Raw genomic sequence first — 21,640 nt, forward strand, 5'->3', positions numbered from 1 at the left:
GTCGGTATGGTCGTTCTTAGTTTTATAAGTGAATAAAACCGGCGATGTGCTTTATTAAGCATGTTAACTTTTTCTGTGTTAATTTGTCTTTTCGAATTTGTTTAAATATTACATTTCTTCTTAAAACAGATCAGAGTTATCGTTGCTTCATTGGTACATTTTAATACATGTTATAAGAATAGGCCTGCAGCAGCGCTAAGCTTGTCGTAAAAGGCGACTAAATAGTGCTCAGAAACCTAGCCGGGGGCTAGGCGCTCTGCCCACAGAGCAACTGGGATGTGTGCCCCAGGTGGTGGAATGGGGTACCCCTGGCATGTTACATGCTGGGGTTGTCAGGCTATAATACGGACAACCTGACCGCAAACCATAGTGTTGCACCGTGTTGGGAAAGATGTCACGTTCCTCGCATGTTAAAGAACCCTGCTGTGGTATTCGATAGGAATAGGAACCTTTGCGCTCCGCCACAGAAGTCTAAATTTCCCCACCCTGCCCATCCCTCCCTTTTTCTAGTGGCAATTAAAATTTGTCGACCCTATTATTCTTGTGTCCCATCCTTTTTTTTTCATTTCATTATCATTTCATGTTCATTTTATCATCCTTTTCATGTTCATCGTCTGAATATAGCTGAAATATTGCTGCTCGGACGTTAAAACCCAACAAACAAACAAACAAACAAACATTTTAATACAACGCAAAAAAGACGAACTATTACAAAATAATTTTATTTCAAATTCCATAAAGATTTATTTACATAAAACATTCTAAATAATAATAAATCACAAAAGTACAATTAAAATCAACGATCGAGACATAAAAAAGAAGTATTGATCAATAAACAGTTTATGCTGAAAACAACTTTAAAACACAATTCTTGTAACAAATTGTTAAAAAGTGTCAAAATGACAATGGTCCCATTAAATAACACATATTGCACACTGATAAGAACGAAGCAAGAAGGAAATGCGGTTTTGAGAAAGCGTAGGTATCAGGTCCATAGCAGTATAATTTTCGACTATAACTTTGTTAGCAGCAGTTTATCATTTCAGTTATTCAATTCCCATTACACCCTTTCGTGCTAATTTTCCGACCACGTTCAGTTGGTGCGTATGCGAGATAGGTGCAACACTTTCTCGTAAAAACACTGAACAGTTTACAATCAGACTTTGACGGAAGAGAGTTGCAACTACCTCCCGGAAGAGCCTACTCAGAAAGTTAGCAAAAAGGGTTATATATATTAATTCATGAATTGTCTATTCAATTGTGTTCAGAACATTAATTCATCATTTTCGACTTCAACCAAATACTCCACAGTATGCAGTCTGATACAACCACAGAAGTCGAACACTGAGCATATTGGGACAAGTATGGACAATGCATACAAGCATAATACATAAACTAGTCCCTGCTTTCTTATATGGAACAGTATCTTTAAGTATGTATTTAGTATTTCATTTCGTTATCAATCTCACACCACATTACCACCGTTACAAAATTAAATTGTTTAAATTTGGCTCCGACATTTATATTTCACATTATGAAAACACAATTTCACTCACATTCACACTAAGAATACTGCAGTAGGATACGATTGCAAGTTAACATGCACTCATGAAGTATTGCACTTGCAACTTAAAATATAAAATGCTGATAGTAAAAGAAATGAACTGATAAAATCTATATTGATTGGATTACACAACCAAAAGTGCACCATGAGAGAATCATATGGTTAGCAACATATGATGATCAAATGAATCGAGTATGATATGAATATATAATCATATGTTTCAGTTAACATATGATTATCGGACATGATTATCATATGTTTCCAATTCAAAATTAACATATGAGAATCATATGATTATCATAATCATATGTAGATCACATAAATCGAGTTCTATATGACTATCATATGCGACACTTCTGTTTGTGTAGAGGTAAACTTCCATATGGATAAATGCTTCACTGCAATGTCACACGGTAAATAACAGCAAAATAATAGAAGTAAGTAGAAAACTTTGATATTAAATTGTATTTATTAATAAATGGAATCAGCAATAGATTTCTGTAATATGCCAACATCTATCCATTATAATATACTTATCTTTTTTTCTACAATTCCGTCATTTTTAAAAAAATAAATATGGTGTGCATGAATCGAATTATACCAAAAGGCGAGTGATTGTAGTCGCTAAGTTTCATTCCAAATTATAGGATTTCTGGATCTGTGCTAAACATTGCATGCGCCCCTTTGTTAATAAAAATAAGTTTTAACAAATGTATATACACAAAACACAATTCATATTAGTAATAAACGAAAAATATCATGATTTTGGAACTAATATTGATAAATGGTAAGGATAAATTTGATGAGAAAAATATAAAGAAATAATTTATTTAATGAGTATGTATTTCATTACCTAATGAGATCAAGTAAAAGGGAAATTATTACACAAAGATCTACGGAATGGGCCTTCTTCGTGATACATATACGCAACTACTGTAATATATCATAATGAAGTAGTTTCGTCTAGTTATTAATGAATCTATGGCACATATGTACAATACTAGTATGTTTTTGGCATGATGAAAATATGCTGCTACCTTCCATATGCATAGAAATGAAGAGACCATAGTTTAAGTCTACTTTCACATGAACTAATATAATTCTTTAAAGTAAACAAATATTAAGACAGTTAAGTTTTTTTAATAGCTTCTTGTATTGTACACTGCACTGCGGGTGGACTTGCTTTTTTCCGCCACCCCAGAGTGATCAAGTTTATGATATATATACCAAATTATTTATATAATTTAAACAAGGTTTTCGTGAGTTTTTCATCTTATGAATCGAAATACCTGCTAGAGCGGTAGTTTCCTTACGATTAAAACTAATAACATTATTTTTCTTGGTAACAGTAAAAATCCTCAAAAGTAAGTTGCAGTAAAGATAAAATACAATGATTGGAAATTGCTGTAGAGAAAAAATATAAAGGTACAAAAATGTTTAATTGTTTTTATGCAGTTCAGCTGTCTTTAAATATATATGCTGCCAGCACTCTGTCACGCAGCATTCAATCGCACTCGAACATTAAGACAAAAAGCGCAAATATTTTATCATTACATCTCGCATTTTCAGTACACGCTATCTTTTACAATAACAACCTTACATGAGGTATCATGTATATATTTAATATTCATACGACTTAGGTTTATGGTAGGCAACAATTAGTTTTTTTTCAATTTGGAGTAGACACACATTTATTTGATAAGCTTCATAGTTACGATCATAATTGCAGATCATACGGATTTAGACATAACTACCGCTTTAAGTATGAAAAAATGATATTTGTAGAAAAAAATATGAATTAATGAAAGCTTAATTTTAGGATAAAAAATTCTCTTCTAAAACATAGAAGTTTAAATGAAATCATTTCTCCAGGGAAAAACCAATTGTTGTCAACCTATTTTAAGCAAAGCATACACGAATAAATGAATGTGCAATTTTGAAAATTCATGCAAATTTATTGAGGCTTTCAGAATCAGAATCAGTACATACATATGTCTATAACTGTCAAAAAAAAAAAGAATATGTATATATATATATATATCTATATAATGTTTTAATATATGATGGTATTTAGATTTAAAAAAACGTGACTAGATAGTGTTTCATGTTTTGATTTTAAAAAAGTTACCATGCCCAATATTAACTGCAAAATTTACTAAGAATTTAAGCACCGGTTCACACAAAATTCAGACTCTGCCATGATCAGACGAAGCTTTTTTGGTCTACATATGGTATAGATTTTGACAATAGTCATTTCTGTATTTAGCTAAGATTTTAGTGACGAAAAATTTCTATATCATTTCCGACAGTGAAATGTGATAAGATCCGCATGACAGGAAATTGATATCGGACAGCAGCAAAAATCGCGCCATCTACGCGATGGCCAATCGTCTAGTCCGCAATCGATCCATTCATTGAGAGCTGAGCTAATTACGACAAAAAAGTTCGGACGGGCGGACAGGGTGATACCAATGTACGGCCAACTCATTGTGTTGGGTTTAATTAGCGCCTATAAGATCTACACAAAATCAGATATATCTAAAACATTATATAAAGAGTTATAACAAACGACTGATTATAAAAGAAGAAGTTACAAGTACAAAATCTATTCAAGTATTTAAAACTTGCACAACGGAATGACCTTTAAATAATATTTGGATCAGGGTTATGGTGTGATATCTCTGACACAAATTAGCAGACAAAACCTATTGAAATAGCATGAACGTATAATATTTGAATTGTTTCCAAGTGGAAAGAGACATGCATTAGGTGGGACTATAGAAACAACTACAAAAGTTAAACATTTTACCGCTAAAATGTTACTGTCTGGTAAAAATGTACAAATACAGCAGCTTCATAAACATGAAGCGTCCATCATATCCTTTGCTGCAAAATCTAGCATCATCGTTTTATGAGTTGAACCAGTGTCCTTGTAGAAGTTCGATTGTTTCACCAGTTTGTTTTGTTTTTCATTGAAACAAGAACGTTCGATCGTCCCGACAGCTCTGTCTTTGGTTTCAGCACTATGCTTTATTTATGGCACTTTAAAGTACATATTTTATTTTGGACGGTAGTCGCTGATGCACATGCGTAGGTTTTCATACTTCCGCCTCTTCTCCTTCATCATCTTCATCTTCATCGTCATCTTCCGCTTTAACATTGGCACATAAATAAAATGAAATGATTATACCTGCAATCTGAAAAAAAAAGTTGATGTTAGTAATAAGTTGGTAAAAAAAGTCCTACGCAAGAGAATATGTCATTACCTTATCTGTCCTACGCATGTGTGCTTTAGAAAATAATTTCATAATTTATATTTTGATTTAATGTAGAAGTAAAACTAGAGGCTCTAGAGAACCTGAATCGCTTACCTGGCTATATGAGACACATTCTTTTTTTTTTTTTTTGGTAAAAGCCGCCTTTGGTTTTTCTTCGATAAAGATTCCCAACGCTCATGCCTAAGGAACAATCATATCAACTTCCAATGAATTATGTCCAGTGGTTTCACAGGAGAAGACTTTAGAAAGTAATAAGTTTTATTTTGATGTTGTTACTAATAGTATCAAAATAAAACTTCCATAAAGGGCAATAACTCCAACATGGCTTAACAGATTTACACGAAAGTTTGATCACAAATAGAAATTATGCTTAACAATTCTATCCCTGTCAGAATTTGACTCAACTGTTTCAGTGAACTATACGAAAAACTGCTGTCTGACCCATACGTTTTATTTTTAGTAATGGCCGTCATGTTTGTAGAACGATAAAAAAATCCCCACATCATTTCTAGCAGAATATCCCTAAAAACATCCCAACTAAGTTTGGTTCAAATTGATATCGTAGTTTCATAGGAGAAGACCTTAAAAAAGTTTGAAAAATTGTTATTGACGACGAGGACGGACGCAACGTGATGGCAATTGCTATCAAAAGGCAAGTATGCATGATATATCAGAAGGATACAGACACCTTGAACCAGAATCGTCCATTCATTCTTGTTTGGTCTGAATTCAAAAGTTTATGAAGCACCAACAACCTCTGATTTCAATTGTCTTTTGTAGAACCCCTCCAATGTTTAAAACAACACTGAAACTTACCAAAAACACAGGAACTGCTCCTGCCACTATTGCTATGTATAAACTATGTTTTTGTAAGTACTCAATTGCTTTGTCATAACATCCCTGTAAAAACAAACTAATGTTAGTGTTCAATAACAACTGAAACATATATTCAAGTAAAAAATGCGTTTTCAACTGTTTTTTTTTTTTCAATATCAAGTATCAATACATTTATATGTATTTAAACTTAAAACTGCAATCAAAAGTATGAGTGTTTTTGTTTAAAAAATCTTCCCTTAAGACACGTTAACAATTGTTCACGAGGTCATGGTTGAACAGGTGAAGGTCAATATACTTACATCAGAGTATAAAGCATCATTTGCCATACTAGATCTGCCAGGACCTTTCACGGGTATGCCATTAAATTTGCTTCCTATGCCCTGGCATTGGTGTAAAGAAGCTCCTGGAACACAACAGCTTTCTGGGACATAGGGAAACACTGCAAAACACAACAACAATAAAATGAAACAGTTCAGACAGGCTCTGGAATAATATTTATGTGCCTTTCCTGTTATGGTAAATCCTAGGCGTGCCCTTGAAGATGGTAGTAGTACAACGTATTTCAAGAAAGGTATGAAAACTTCAACTAAGTTATTAGTTTTTGTTTGGTTTCTTATTGCTTTAAAAATGGGCAACTAGAAAATGACGTTTCTTATAATATTTAGTAAAATATTTGCGTGCTTTGCAAACAAAGCAGTTTTTACAGTTTATCCATGCAAAACATGGGAACCTTATTTGAAAATTGAGCAAAAATCGGGGGGGGGGGCACTTGATTTCACTCACTTTTCAGTGCAGCAGATTATGGCCATACGGTTCAACAACTGAAATTATTTCAACCATAAAAGCCTATTATATCATAACAACTTTTGACAAAATATTAAGCTTTTTGGAGCATGTGACACACATGTCCCATAAAAAAACACAAATCTCAAATTTTCTTGACAAATCATCATAAGTTGAATAAAAACAATACTTTGTTAAGTCATTTTGACATGGAAATGTTGTAAAAGCTTCTGAATCTTTTTTGCTGGGTTTAGTGACCTTTCTAACACAAAAATATGCCAATGAGTCATTACATTGCGTATAAGCTATTATTTTCTTTATTTAAAAGGACCTGAAACTGGTATAAAAGAACATACTCCTTTCAATAGCTTTGGCCACACAAACATGTATAAGCAAACTTTAAACATTCAAAACATATGTGCTTGAATATATTAACTTACTGGAATAATTATATAATGCTTACTTTTCTGACTCGGTCGTTTGTGATACCAGTCTGAAAAGGTTTTGTAATACGCCCATGAAGTGTCAGAGGTTAGATTGCCGTAAGGTCCACAACATTGTAACTGAAAGAAAAACAAAAGTCAAATATTACCCAGTCTATGAAAATTCTAAAATGACATTTAATGTCAATCTCCTGCGCAGAGGAGGAATTCGCTATTTCAAAGCTTTTTTACGCTTTTGCCAAACCCTACCTCTTTATGCAAATAAGTACAGTACCACGGAAACAGCCCACTGTCTTTTATGAATGTAAGACACACACACACACACACACACACACACACACACACACACACACACCGAGAAACGGAAATGTGGAAATTGGTTTTACTTTTGTTTTTAAAAGACTAGTTACTCTTTTGTTATTGAAATATTTGGTTAAAATTAATGTGCACAATGAAACGAATTCGTGAAAAAATAATGGCGAAAATGTAACCCATTTCTTCTTGAATAACATACTAGTACTACATGTAATAAAATGTATACCGTTCGTTGCATAGCATCCCATGCATCTGTGATTAATCTGTTAGTTGAATTTTTCACAATTTCCCTTCCATATGAAAAATGTATTGTATTTACAAAACGACTTTTCATATCTTCTGTAATCTAAAAAAAAAAAACCGAACAATTGTTCTAATAAAGTACAATCAAAGCATTTTACCGACTAACCAGTCTCGTGTAGTATTTTTATTCGTTGTTTAGTATTACCAGAAGGTTTAAACCGCTGACTGCTGTTCCCAAGATATGGGTTTTAAGCACGATTTATAAAATTGTATTCATATAGCAATAGCTTTCTCTCGTGAATAAATGCTTCGCGGAGCGCAGCTAAATATGCCAGAAAAAGTCGAACCCTTAACTTTTTGGGCGAATATGAACATAATATTCAAGCTTGATATAGTTTTGAATTTTGATTATGATTACACAACTTTGTTAGACACAGAGTTGAATTTTGACAAAAATGGCTGTAATCAATTAACTTTTAGAAAAAGATTTATCAAGATTACATAAACAGACGAACAGAAAATGATTTCTATATACCCGATTTCTTTTCTTCCGAAGAATAAATAACAATCTATCATAGACTAAATCAAAGGAAATATACAATATACCAGAAAAGTTCTGAAGTTATAGTCCTGTCCGAAAACAGGAAATTGTCTATTTTTTTTAAGAATAAAGTCCCATAACTCAAAACTGTTACCCAAATTATACAAAAAAAATGCAGGGAGCAAACATCAACAGAATTAAGCAATTCAAAAAAGTTTCAACAGGTACCTTAAGTTCATGAAATTGGGTGAAAGCATTTTTTGGTTATGATTTCTAAAAACGACAAAATCCACATATTCTTATGAAAAAGTCCCATAACTCCAGAGTGTAAAATCAGAAATTTATGGAAGTCGAAAAAAGAGCCTATTTCAATGTACATAGAACATTGCTACAAGCGTTTTTGAGTTATAGTCCGAATACAGAAATTTTTTATCTCAAGCACATCCGTTGATGTTCTTAGTAACTTAATTCTGTACAACATGCCGTGCTAGTCAGTGCATGTAGCTTATCTATTTCAACGAAATCATTTTACTTACTTTTGTTCGGAATATAATACCAAATACGCTGCCTCCAACCAATACTGTAAGCACCATAAATAAAACTGTTCCAAACTGCAAAAAAAAATGGTTAAAGAATATGACCATCGGGGCAAGAGTTAACTCCAGCAAACGACAGTTGGAATTAATCAGATAAATATACATAACATGGTTAGCAGACCTTTTAAAACCTACATAGCGATTTTTAAAAAAAAATCATACATGCAATTTGAAACTACATATGTACATGAATATTGTACCATAATCTTGTTCTTGTATTATGTTTCATATGCAGTAAAAATATTAAAACCCAGCACAAACACTTCAGCTACAGGGTTTTGCTCAGTGAAAAATGAAATGTCGCTTAGTCTAACATGTTCAAAGCTATTGCTTGGATACGTCTAGCAGTACAAATAGTGTCGGTTTATAAAGCATCAAAAATATTAAATCTATCTATCAGCTTTTTTAAACACAAAAGAAACTTTAGTGTAGCGGGAATGACCGAGTAGTTCCGTTTCCAACAATTATACTTACAAAACCAAGCACATATTTATCTTGTCTCATCGTTCCACAACAACCACAAAAGGCAAGTATCGCCACTGTTCCTCCCCCTGCCACCAGTGCGTACGTGACATACTCGAACAGCCGAGAGCCGACTAAAGCGGCTACCTCCCGCGTACTGTAGTCTTTGACCAGCAACCATATCCCTAATCCTAGCACTCCTGCACCAAGTATCTATTTAGGAGTAAATAAAGTTACTCTGAGATGCTTTTACAGGCGTACATGAAATGACCTAACTTCAATAAAGAGCATTAGTCCATGTCTCCTGTCCGCTCCAGTTTTTTATAGCAAGAAGGGGATAGATGCCAAAATATTGTACGCTTATTTTTGTTTTATTTGCCAGCGCTACTCATGATAAAAACCTTTTTGCAAAATGCATTGAGAAATGTAGACATGAGAAAACTTCTATAACGATTTTCACGGAAATTTAATTTCCATGGGAGGTCGCTTTCACAATATAAGGCAGCAAGTCATCATTGATTCCTAACTTGTCCGAAAGATTCACAGTAGCAATTTTTGGTATGAATTTTATCCTAATCAACCGAGAATTTTGGGCTCGAGAGCGTTCACAAATTGTGAGCATTTGTACGTCCCAGCGTCGCGTTTCAGCGGGGAACAATAGACATTTAAAACTCATTGTTTTTTAAAGTTCTCTTTTCTGCTCACAATTGGTGGACAAGAAATACGGTACTATTCAGGAGAAGATTTTTATTTCGTGTGTGTGTGCATATGGATGCAAAAACAAATACAAAATAAAATATGTGACCTGAAAGAAATGTCAAATGTATTTGGCGCCCTTAAGTATCAGGCGAAAACATTGGCGTCACTAGATCTGTTGACAGTGAAGTCCATATTAAGTTATTTTCGTACAAATGCACAAAAGGACGACAAAGATATGTATGACTGGGAATCCGAACTTAGTTATGGAGACAAAAACTCCATTCTTTCTTCATTACTATATTGTCCAGGCACTGTAAAAATCAATCTTTGAAGCAAACTTATTTGTTTCCTTGTACCACAGAATCGTGTTATTGCATTAATTCATCAATTGAAATTCAATGATACAATGTCGGGTCTGACAGGAATATTCTCCGGATTCAGTCCGGTTGATAAATCGCATGATTTTTGGGTGTCTTTGGGCAAAACATGATACTGAACGATAAAACAAATTGTAATTTTAGCTGATGTGTGATTATTCATGGTAACGATTCATCAAGAAAAATTACTCATTGAAGACGACTTGCTAAATGAGGTTGCAATCACATATGGTATTGTTACATAAATCATGATCGTGGCTCGTTATCTCGGTTTCGCAGCGAAACAATCATTTTCTCCGGAAAGAATAATGCATTTATAGACATAGTTCAAATACGTTGGCTGTCAATCATAACTAATATAATTGTTAATTATCCACCACGTGATATTCTAATCTGACGTCACAAACAGTTTTGATGACCGAAAAGTTTTTCGTCTGATGTATGCTTTTATGCAAGTTCAAGTGCTTATGTAAATATTTATAAACTGTCAGTAGTTACATGAATAATTGTATGCTTAATATTTGGGTTTTTTTCACACTTTTTTAAGTTTAACAAGGCCTTGTAACACGTGACATCCCCTTGTCATATTCGAACGTGATTATGTGACCTTGACCTTTGACCAATTACCTTCAAAATCAATAGGATTCGTGATTGCTGTTAAGAGTGAAAAAGCCAAGTATGCATGGTTAAAAAATGTTGAATATCACGTTTCGAAGGGCTTGGCTTGATACGTCCGCAGAGGTCGAACCCTGAACAGTTTGGATAAGTATGTTTGGGTTTTTATTTCGATTAGACATTTGAACAGAATAAAAATTTAACCACTTTGTGGTACAATTCCAAAGCGATCCACTCCCTTTTACTCAAGTTATGGTCCAAAAATCAGAAAAAAATACAGATCATTTCTTGCCCCTTTGTGGCCCCTATTCCTGATTAGCTCGTCACAGCTCCAAATTTGTATGAGATTCATTCACTTTTACTAAAGATGGGTTTAGAATTGAACTTTGTGGGAATTAAGGAGCAAAATGTGGCCCGAAACAAGCATTTTCCTGATGTCCTAATAATATCAGGAAAATGCTTTTTTTTAGGCCCCATTTTGGTATCTATTTCCTACAAAGTTCAATTCGTAATCCCCAAAGTTAATCCCAGTCATCCTTTGGTGGTATGGCACCTTGTAATACAATTTCAAAGAGATTCGTTCACCAATAGTCAAATTTTTGTCTGGACACCAGGAAACTGCTTGTCTCTGACCCCCATTTTTGGTACCTAAGTTTTGAAAATTCTTTATCCCAAAAACCAATCTAAGTGGCATAGAACATCGTGGAACAACTTCATAGGAATCCCTATGCTTTTAATGGAGTTATATAGTTAAATTATATGAAATGCTTGTTTTAGACCCCTTCTGGTCCCTCATTCTATAAGGGTTGGGGTCATAACCCCCAAAATTAATACTGACATTCCTGTAGTGTAATAAAATTTTAAAAAGAACAACCAATATGTACTCAAATTATCGCACGAAAATCAAGTGTCTACGGACGACGACGTCCGCGCCATATATACCATTTATTTTGCGGTCTTATAAAAAATTGATCTAAGCGTGCTAACAACGGTTAGACGGGGATTTGAAGACTGATCTTAGAGTGTTGACATGGGTGTTACAGTTAGACAGGACTTTGAAGAATGTTGATACTAAAGTGGTAATCAACCAAGGCTTTAAGGTAAGATAGAACAGGAAAAAAGCTGATTCTAGGGTGCAAACTAGACAGGCTTTGAAGAAGGTTGACAAAGGCATTACGAATAGACAGGGATTTGAAGATTGATCCTAGAGTGTTGACAGGGTTGATACAATTAGACTGGGCTTTGAAGAATGTTGATCAAACGCATTACAGACAGACAGAACTAAAGAGCGACGGACGGAAAGGTTTGTCAGTGCATCCATTAACAACTTCATTGGCGAGGGGATAATAACCACTACAATGATTATGTACATTTCAGTCGATCGACCTGAACTTGCATACATCATACATAAAAAGTACTTAGAAATGTGTATTAATCATAAATATCTAAATTTTGGTCGTAATTGGATAAGTAACCTTTATCATTTAAACTTAATAAGTGTACTTTTCCGTTATATCGTGATGTCATTTTCAACTGAAAGTTACAGCAGTTTTCTCACGTTTACATGTCACACGTTTAGGAAATCGGCCATTATAAAACTCACGAATAAATCGATTCGTAGAAACAAAAAAAAAAAGATGAGAAAGCAAAATGACGTTGTAAAACTTTCGATAAAAGTCATATCCTGATTTTTTTTAAAGATTAGCTGATTGTTAAGCAGCATAATTTATCATCCGTGTCAGATACGGAGACATCATTCAGTGACAATATTGTCATTAAAACAAATTTACGCGAAGCTTTTGTATTATATCTTCAAAAAAAATCTCTTGATTCTTTTACATGCTGACGATAGGATTAATTAATCGTCAAAGAAAAAACGAAATATTCCAATACAACCAAAAATCAAAATATCAATGTGGTAAACAGTGACGGACAGACGAAAAGACAGGTCGAATGTATAGAATAAAATATATTCAGATTGATTTTCAACAGTACAGTAAGGGTCCGCATACAATAATAAAATCAGTACTCGCTTATATTTCCTTATCATCCGATTGTACCATTTCAAGCTATCACCAATCTCTATCAAAAATATATTAATTTCTGGAAATGGGAATGACAGAAATACTCAGAAGTTAATGCCAACTGTATCTTTGGGGAAATGACATGCAAATTCATTTTAAAACTTGTTCTTGGGGACGTGCTTCGGCATTGTGATGAGAATTCAAACCTCAATAAACTCATTACAACTAATTACTCTTTATTGTATTCAACACAGAGACCAATTATTATTCAAAATACTTTAGGGCAAAACTCGTTACATTTTAGAAAAGCAGTGTTTTTATCATGCAAATAAATTCAACCAGTTAATGATAGGCGCTTGATAAATCGTTTGAAATGCGACGTTTCTCCATTATTTTGCCATAAAGTGTTGATGAACGGAAAAAATTAATCTATCGGGTCAAGGCTCAACCGAAATAAAACTATTTCAGTTTAAGTGTGTAAGCTGAAAGTACTCGTGTTAAAAATGATCTTTTTAGCAAGTTATAATTTCATTGGCACGATGAAGTTATTTTACAGCATGTTTTCCCCTTCTCATTGCTTGAGTAGCAGTTGCAAAAACGTTTCAAACAACTGTACTTTTATGAACAATACGAAAATACATGTTATTTTCATCACGTCAAACTTTGAATGGAATGTAAAAAACTGAATACAACTAAAATGTATATTGACTATCGAGGATGGGTGGTGCTGCTGTATTCTACTGGCTTTCATCGCAAACCACTTTCCATTTTCTATATACGTATATTCAGCAGAAAGGAACTACAAAACAAATTGTATTATAAACACTTACAAGAAGAAAAACGTTATAACAGTGTAAAATTCCAACGAGTTGATTAATACATCGGTCTTGGTTGTTGTGTCTTCTATTTCTCTGTCGAGCCAAGCTTCCTCGATGATGGCCCTTTTCCATATACAGCCTCTCTTTATGTTGATGTCGGTGTAAACTAATACTGTTATCTGTGCTGTTAGACAGAGATGTCTTTAATGGCTGAAAAATAAGTACGGATATTACTAATCGTATAATGTGGGTTACTTTGCTGTCCACTTTACTTCAGACCAATAAAAACTTTCTATGGTTATGATGTAAAGTACAGCGTTTCCGGAAATTATCTAATAACGATATGTATGATTAACTCAGCAAAATTTGGAAATACTTAAAATGATCACATGTTTTGGTAGTTTGGACTAAGCCCTTAAATCATAACTTAAAACATCATTTATTGTTCTATTTTTTTTCTTCAAAATAGGGAATTATGATGCAAATTTATATTAAATCTAATGAGTAGTGATCGTTATCGAACGAAATTAAAACTTATACATGTCGTGCTGATCATCAAAGTTAAACATTGTTAAAATTCCATTATGAAGAAGGCTTCCTCACAGGTGACAAGTACACCTAGACAGCACACCTTTGTTTACATAACAAATGATTTCCGCTTACTCCTTGATTACACCTTTAGTTACCTTTACCTTGACAGAAATATTATAGCAATATTGCAAATAAAAGGATCAAATCTTACAATTGCGTCATAAAACTGCACTTAAATTTTGGCGTGGTTATAGTACAATGCTGTTCTCAGGGGCGAACCCAAGATTTTATGAGGGGGGCGTAATTGCGAGAACCAGTTTGAAAGGAAACCAGAACATGACATGGTTAATGAAAGAATATGATAAATTTAAATATTCAAGAGTGGAATAGATTTATTATTTTTTTCTTTGAAAAGTGGGGGCGTGCGCCCATTACGTCGTCATCTGGACCCGCCCCAGGCTCTATTCTATATCCTCCAGTATTTATTGGAGGGAATTCATATTTAAACAACCAGCGTTTCTAATATTTCGTAACTGAAGTTGTACATCCTTTCAAAGATCTAAATTAAGGGACCACTCAAAATTGATTGGGGGATGTTTTGGTTGGGACCGGTGCATTTATTATTCTCAGATAAGTCCAGTGCATGGTTGTCGTTGTTTTTATGTTCATTGTTATTCGTTTTACGTTTTTTATAGACAAGTATATTTTCGTCTTTTTATGAATAGTTTCACATCATCTATTGGGGCCTTTTACAGCTTGCTTTATGGTACGGGTTTTTGAAGACCGTGTGGTGACCTGTAAAAGTTTAATCGTTGCTTGACATTTGGTGGATTGCTATCTCATTGGCAATCATACCACATCTATTTTTAAATTTGTCCTTTCTTCAAAAGTTACAAAAAAATCATGTCTTGTTTGTTTTGCATTGATACATTTTGCAATATAAAAGTAGCTGTCCTGTTGTTGAAAATAAAAAAAAAACTTGGGAGTCCTACCAGAATGTAAGAAAAATGTGTGTGTCCTATTGCACTTTGCACCTGTCCCAACCATCCAAATAAATGTTGACCGGTCCCTAAGTAATTCATTTTAAAAACAAATTTGAACACAATTATACCATCATGCTTAAAAATCTAGAGAAAAAAAAAACTTTTTTATCAATAAAGGAAAGCCTTTGACTTAAGTTGAAGAAGAAATCACACGAAAGCTTGATGAGATTATGGAACACCATGTCGTGTTCCTATGCTTCCGAATTGAAAGCGGAAACACTTAAATGGGATTTAGTACAAATGCTTATGACCGTATCGTAAGAATTAAATTTAATGGAAAAATCTTGTCACAAGCAATGGATATGTGTTTTCTCTTCGTCACACTCAATATACCTGCATGACAATTGTTTCTGAAGTCTTTTCATGAAAAGAAGGTTAATACGGAAATTTTAAATAAAAATATTTTAATCTTGATCGAATCTCCACAAATGAAGGATATATTAAACATGATAACGGATGACGTTGAGACAATACTAATAACAATCTTCTATAAGACGTACGACACGTGTGATGAACCCATATTGATAAGGCAACAATCATTTGATTTTTGTTGGATGTGGGTGTCGCTAAGGATTTTTTTTCGGAGACAAACTTCTTCATCACTTTGCAAAAACATTTCATTTTTTCGATAAAAGCGGAAACATTTTTTTCAAATACACGGGAAAAGCACACCTTTTTCACATTGCTGGCGACAAATTGTTTTTTTTTTCTCACAATTCGGAAAGAAACCCCGAAAAAAATCCATAGCCCCCCCCCAATAAAATATTAAATTGTTGCTGCCTAATATGCCCGTTCATCACTGCAACTTCTTTCTGTGCAAAATTATGATTCTGGACAGGCAATTTAAAAAATAATTAATGAAGAAATGAACGATGAAAGTATTCTCAAGTTTTTGGTGGATCGAAGTACATGGCTGCCATGCGTCTATTAAAGGAGAAAATGCTGCAATCACTGAACACTCTCTCTTCAATAGAATTAATGAAATAATTGTGCAACTATTACATGAAGTTAACATTGATGAATTTATACGAATGAGAGCTGTAGACAACATACCGAATGAAATCATTAAATGAGCACTTAAAAATTGCTGGGTAATGGCTTAGAACGGAAGTGCTGAAGAGTCCTATACATTAGTAAATATGGTAAAATACAGAAAGCCATCTGTTAACTCGTGTCAATTTAGTCTCCATTTGTCAATTGTATTGCTGAAAATCGAATAGATTCTTTTATCAGCAAAAAAGATAACATTTGTTGCTATTTCACGTAAAATGTCACTTGATACAGACCGCAACTCGTTGTGATTTTTTGTGGTGGTATCATTCACTCTTTTACAGACACAAATTGAACTTTTTCAAATATCATTCGTATTCCATTGTTGGTCACTATTGAGGAAGTTGGGAATACAAAATTTGTTAAGCTATTTGCAATCAATCAGTCTACTGTTAAATTTATCACTTTATAAAAACGCAATCCATCAAATTATACAATAGATCTGCACTCGCCGTCAACTGAGTTTCCCGGCATATTAGATTATTTGTCGCTTACTTTAGTAAAATCCTACACTTCGTTTATCTTGAAGAATTGATGAAAAAAAAACTATTGTACAACTGTAAAGTATCGTTGAGTAAGGTTTACAGCTCGAGTAAATGACTGGAATCGATTTAAAAGTTTAGCATCAAGGTTATTCGATAGCACTCGTGGGCTTCCTTGCTATTTTTTTTTCAGATGGCAGAAAATAGCCAATGTTTTTATTTTTGTTACATATTCTAGCACGAATATTTTGATATCTAAGATTGAAAATTTTGTGAAATTTATATGAATAGAGTGTCTAGAGTTAATTGTACAAAAGTAACATTTTCATTAGTTGAAAACCAATTGGTGATCAAAATATCTTGCAACATAGTCTGAATTATGGTACAGTTGTGAGCTAGAACATTCAATAATTTGTTATGTCACGTAGTATAAGTTTAGGCCAGCGTTAATTGCAGACAAATACTACATAAACATGACTTTATTGAACCGTGAATAAACTCAACAAACCATGCCTGACCCTAGTCGCAAAAGTTTCCATGAATTTTGGAAACTGTACAAGTTAACAATTAAAGTTTAACTCCTATTGTGTAACAATGTAAACCAAATGATATCTTCTATTCCACAGGTGGTCGGTTTAGACAGGAATTACTGTGTACGCCTATAGCTTTAATTCTAACCAGAAAAAAATCTTTGAAGATGACAAAGGATGCCTTATAGCTTATTCCCACGAATCGAAACCCAATGTCTGAATTATCGCCCCTGTTCGTTGATATCAGTAGCTTATCACGTATACATGCCAATCTTATCTCTTGTGAGTAATAAGAAGATAAGGACTCTTACTATCTATTAAATGATCCATTTTACTTCATGTAATTGACGCTATTTATATAACGTTTGTATAAGTATGTGTATTTCTTACAGTTTTAATCAAGGAAAACTATTGACAAAATTTTGTGGAATTTTTTTGTCTGTTTAGTTGTGTCATAACATGTTCTTTTCATATCGTGATATATTTTAGGTTGTGTCATCATACATTATTATAGATTGTATATTGTTATAAACTAAAATATTATGTGTAAATGGATTATTGACATATCATAGTCTTATATGCATATGTTTGTTATTTAGTTATTACTGTATTGTACACGTATTTCCTGTACATTTTGATTTTTCGCCTTTCGAGACCAGACGGATAGGTCCTAGGGTCCGGTTTTAAGGATGCTACAGGATCCATCGAGGAATGCCCAGATCTCCTTCTATATCTCATATTTATTGAGGATGCTCCTTCGTTATGTAAGGTATATTCAGATATATACACATACGTATGTAAACTTAGCGTTTACCAAAACAGCTCAAAAGGAGCAGGGGAAAGTTGACAGGAAGGGAAATTTTCATACGGACATTCATACTCCTGGAGTATTCCGCTTGTATAAATCCTTCTATGTATTGTAATGCGTGTATATATGATAGAAGGGTGGGAGGGAAAGGAGGCAAGGCGGTCAATCCGTCTAAAATGGTCCAAGGGAAACCCTTAAACTTAACCCATATATAAAATCATCCTGTTAAAGGCAAGTTTGACTGTATTTCAAATCGCCTCGAGTGCCACTTTTTTTAGCAGATTTTGATACGAGACTTCCGTTTCATTGCATACTCTAATATCTACTCCTTAACATAACGAGATTGCAACTGAACTTTATTCAAGATAAGTATTTATATTCAGGAAGTCAGTACTAGAAAATTTATTTTTCAATTCAACTCAATGTCGCCTATATGTAGTGATGACAACTGGTCGTTTGGTAACTAGACAGAATGAACCAGACGCCATTGAAAAGGCCATCAACGGTTTCTCACCATTTTCATTTTAGTTAATGAAGTTCAATTTAGGATTGTAATGTTAATATCTCCTGTAAACCATGTTCTAGCAATCTTCTGTGAACCATGTACATTTAGTCAGTCACATCGTGTAATTGTATCGAGGATCGCATTTGATCCAGCGAATGGAGACGAAAATTTGATTGATTATTTGGCGAAATTTCATTAGCAAATGTCAACTAAGGTTTTGCCCTTGTGAAAAGAAGCGTCTTAATGTAAATACTGAAGATTGACTCCAAGACTTTAGCGTTTCTTGTCAAATCAAATATTAGAGCGAGTTTTTGTTGGGAATAGCAATCGAACACACCGAAAATTAAATTCACTTTCTGTGATGAAAAAGTCAAATAAATCTAACTTGGAGTGGAACAATTGTTCTGACAACTTGATGTAAAAACGTCAAAATCGAATTTGTTTGAAAGTCATTTACTTAAAAGGCGTTACTAAATAACAAATTATTTTTTGTGATTATCACATTCTTAAGTGATTTGTTGAATTATCACCAACATAACATAATTGCAGGTTTTCGTAATCTTTTCGGATTTAATGAGAATGTTCATTTATAGTTGTAATGTCTGATAACCCCGTAATTACACGAGCTCGAAAATTATTATTGATTTCCTCGTGAATTAATTTCTATTTCAGATACACAATACCGGGTTAAACGAGACGAAGAACAAAGTCGAAATCTGAATAAATCTAATGCACTGGAATACACTTTATTCTTTGTGCTAATGGTTTACTTTCAATTATTTCAAATTACCAAAAAAATTACTTGTTGCATGTTAATTACACATAACTACCATCTGTTTGTAATATTGACGAAAATAAACTGATATTTTTAGTCTCAATTGAATTTTCGATAAAAACTGGTTGGTAAAATTGGTCAATATTTGTTTGTTTGTTTGTTTGTTTTTTTGTTTTTTTGCTGTAGTTTTTTTTTTTTTTTTTTTATCATAAACCATTATTTTCATTCACTTTCTTTTGCAATGCAAGTAAATCCTTGGGCTAGACGGGGAGAGTTTTGGAGCCAAACAATTCCAACTACAATACATCTGTCCTTTTATTCGTTGGCAAATTTTATATAACGCTTATGTGTTTGTAAGTGTGTACATTTAACGAGTTATCTGTCCCATCTGGCAGAAATCGATAATTTTGCTGGCATTCAAAATCGACTTAAATGGTTGTTCCCCTTAAAGAACCAAATCTGATGATTTCAGTTTTGTTTTTATTTCGTTCTTTTTTAAGAAGTTTCTGTTGTATACATATATATAATAAAAAATCGCATACACATCCATTGAAGAACTACCGACCAATGGAGTAGTCAACAAACAGTGTGTATAAGTGATTTAATAGTGTCTACTAAGTTGGACTTTGGACTCTTTTCTTTCGAATAAACAATGAATATTTTAAAACTACCGTCTGAATTAAAAGAGAAGTTTATGATAGTTAAAAGAGGCATTTATTGCTTTTGTAATATCTTCTTCTTTCGATAAACTCAGTAGATTCAACAAATTTGCCTATAGAGATAATATGGTAGTTGGAATTAAGCAACCTTTTGGTATTTCAATTTCTAATGATTTGATACAAGAACATTGCCAATATAACCTTCTACAACGAGCGACTAGACCTGACGGATATCTTTAACCTCGAAAAACATAAAAGACCATACTTCCATGAAAGGCAAAAACTTGTCTCCTGAATGTCTTCATCTAAAAAAGTTGAAGCGTATAATTACGTAACGAATGCGTAATTAATGCTTATGTCAATATCCTCGTGGTTAAATACATGCGCATATATTTCCAAATTGCTCCAAGAAATGACAATTACAAACTATATCAATTAGAATTAATTAGTACAGAGTGACAATGTAATAAAATGCATGTTGTTGTACAAGAATGGGCTAATTGTGCTGTCAGATTATAATTTCAAGTTATAGTGGTTCATTCATCTTACTTTTGGAAACCACCATCCGTTTCAATACCCCAAAAATTACAGATAGATTCAGATCCAGAGGTTTTGCTCATTTTCGCCTGAATTTAACACGTAATACATAAAATTTGAAAACAAAAGGGGGCCTAATCCCAAAACGTCATTTACAAATTTGGGAAAATTCGCATTTGGTTCTATTACATCATATGTTCATATGAACAGGCTGACATTATGGCCAAACTGACAATGTTATTATTAATTCATGCCATTTAATTTGTGTAATGTATCCCATCAAGTTCGAGTACTATAGATCTTATCACAATGTTTGCCCAGAACAGTATGCATAATAACAAAATGCCGTAAGTACTATACATGTGTGTATTTATAATTATTAGGAATTTTAAGTAATACTTAAAAGCGACACGTTAACTTGTATATGTCTAAAGCAATTAAAAAAAGGAAACTTCTTTACAGGGTCAAAACCCGTACATGAGGTGAGCTAGGGCTGCAGACATAGATTGTCAGTTAGATCCGAATTTATTCAAGTGTTTCCGATTTTGATTGGGAAATGCAGATAACAATTCCCCCTTTTTTTACCTTATGTGAAAATTGTAAGAAACAAAATCGATCAAAATCAGTGAATAGTATCACAGCAAAGGAAAAAATACACAAAAAAAAACAAAAAAAAAACAAAAAAACAAAAACGACTGAATTGTTTAACTTAGATAAAAAAAAACTAATTGTAACTCAATACGGAAAAATGAAAAGAAAAAATGTGTGTATAATAAAAAAATTGTTTATTTCTTCCTCAATTCAACTTCCTCCTCCTAAATTTCTTGAACCACCCGACGCAATTGTTACAAACATTAACTGCAGACATGCAAATGATACGGAAGCAAAACAACAAAGAAACTTACCAATATCGGTAATGGAATTCCGTGCTTACGGACATTATATTTCCCACGTTTCTTTGTCATTGTTCTGAAAATTGCCAAAAAATCACAAATTTTGAGAATTTTTTGCCTCTCCTAATAATTTTCGCGCTATATACAATGTTTATCTTTCACCAGACAGGATAATCCTCCAAATATTTCCTCTGCCCCCGGGGGATAAAGTTGTTTGTGTTACCACTGACCG

The 21,640-nt window shown here is 33.4% G+C and overlaps 1 protein-coding gene across 6 annotated transcripts in view; it reads right to left on the minus strand.

The window, feature by feature from the left end:
• Positions 1 to 706: 706 nt before the first annotated feature.
• Positions 707 to 21,640, minus strand: part of LOC148628611 (tetraspanin-1-like) — a 43,422-nt gene continuing 22,488 nt past the window's right edge. For 5 of the 6 annotated variants that reach the window (XM_088590937.1, XM_088590954.1, XM_088590984.1 and 2 more), the window contains 8 exons: positions 13,608 to 13,805; positions 9,075 to 9,275; positions 8,541 to 8,615; positions 7,447 to 7,566; positions 6,926 to 7,025; positions 5,979 to 6,118; positions 5,659 to 5,742; positions 707 to 4,761 (listed from right to left, as the gene is read on the minus strand). In XM_088590937.1, coding sequence (XP_088447063.1) covers positions 4,663 to 4,761; positions 5,659 to 5,742; positions 5,979 to 6,118; positions 6,926 to 7,025; positions 7,447 to 7,566; positions 8,541 to 8,615; positions 9,075 to 9,275; positions 13,608 to 13,805 — 1,017 coding nt within the window. In that variant the 3' untranslated portion in view covers positions 707 to 4,662. Of the gene's footprint in view, positions 4,762 to 5,658; positions 5,743 to 5,978; positions 6,119 to 6,925; positions 7,026 to 7,446; positions 7,567 to 8,540; positions 8,616 to 9,074; positions 9,276 to 13,607; positions 13,806 to 21,420; positions 21,485 to 21,640 lie in introns of all 6 variants that reach the window. The other variant, XM_088590946.1, reaches the window with a different exon arrangement.

This window comes from Perna viridis, chromosome 1 (genome assembly GCF_037379345.1).
Source record: "Perna viridis isolate PV_CMFRI_1.1 ecotype Kerala chromosome 1, ASM3737934v1, whole genome shotgun sequence".
In the NCBI taxonomy this organism is placed as follows: Eukaryota; Metazoa; Mollusca; class Bivalvia; order Mytilida; family Mytilidae; genus Perna; species Perna viridis.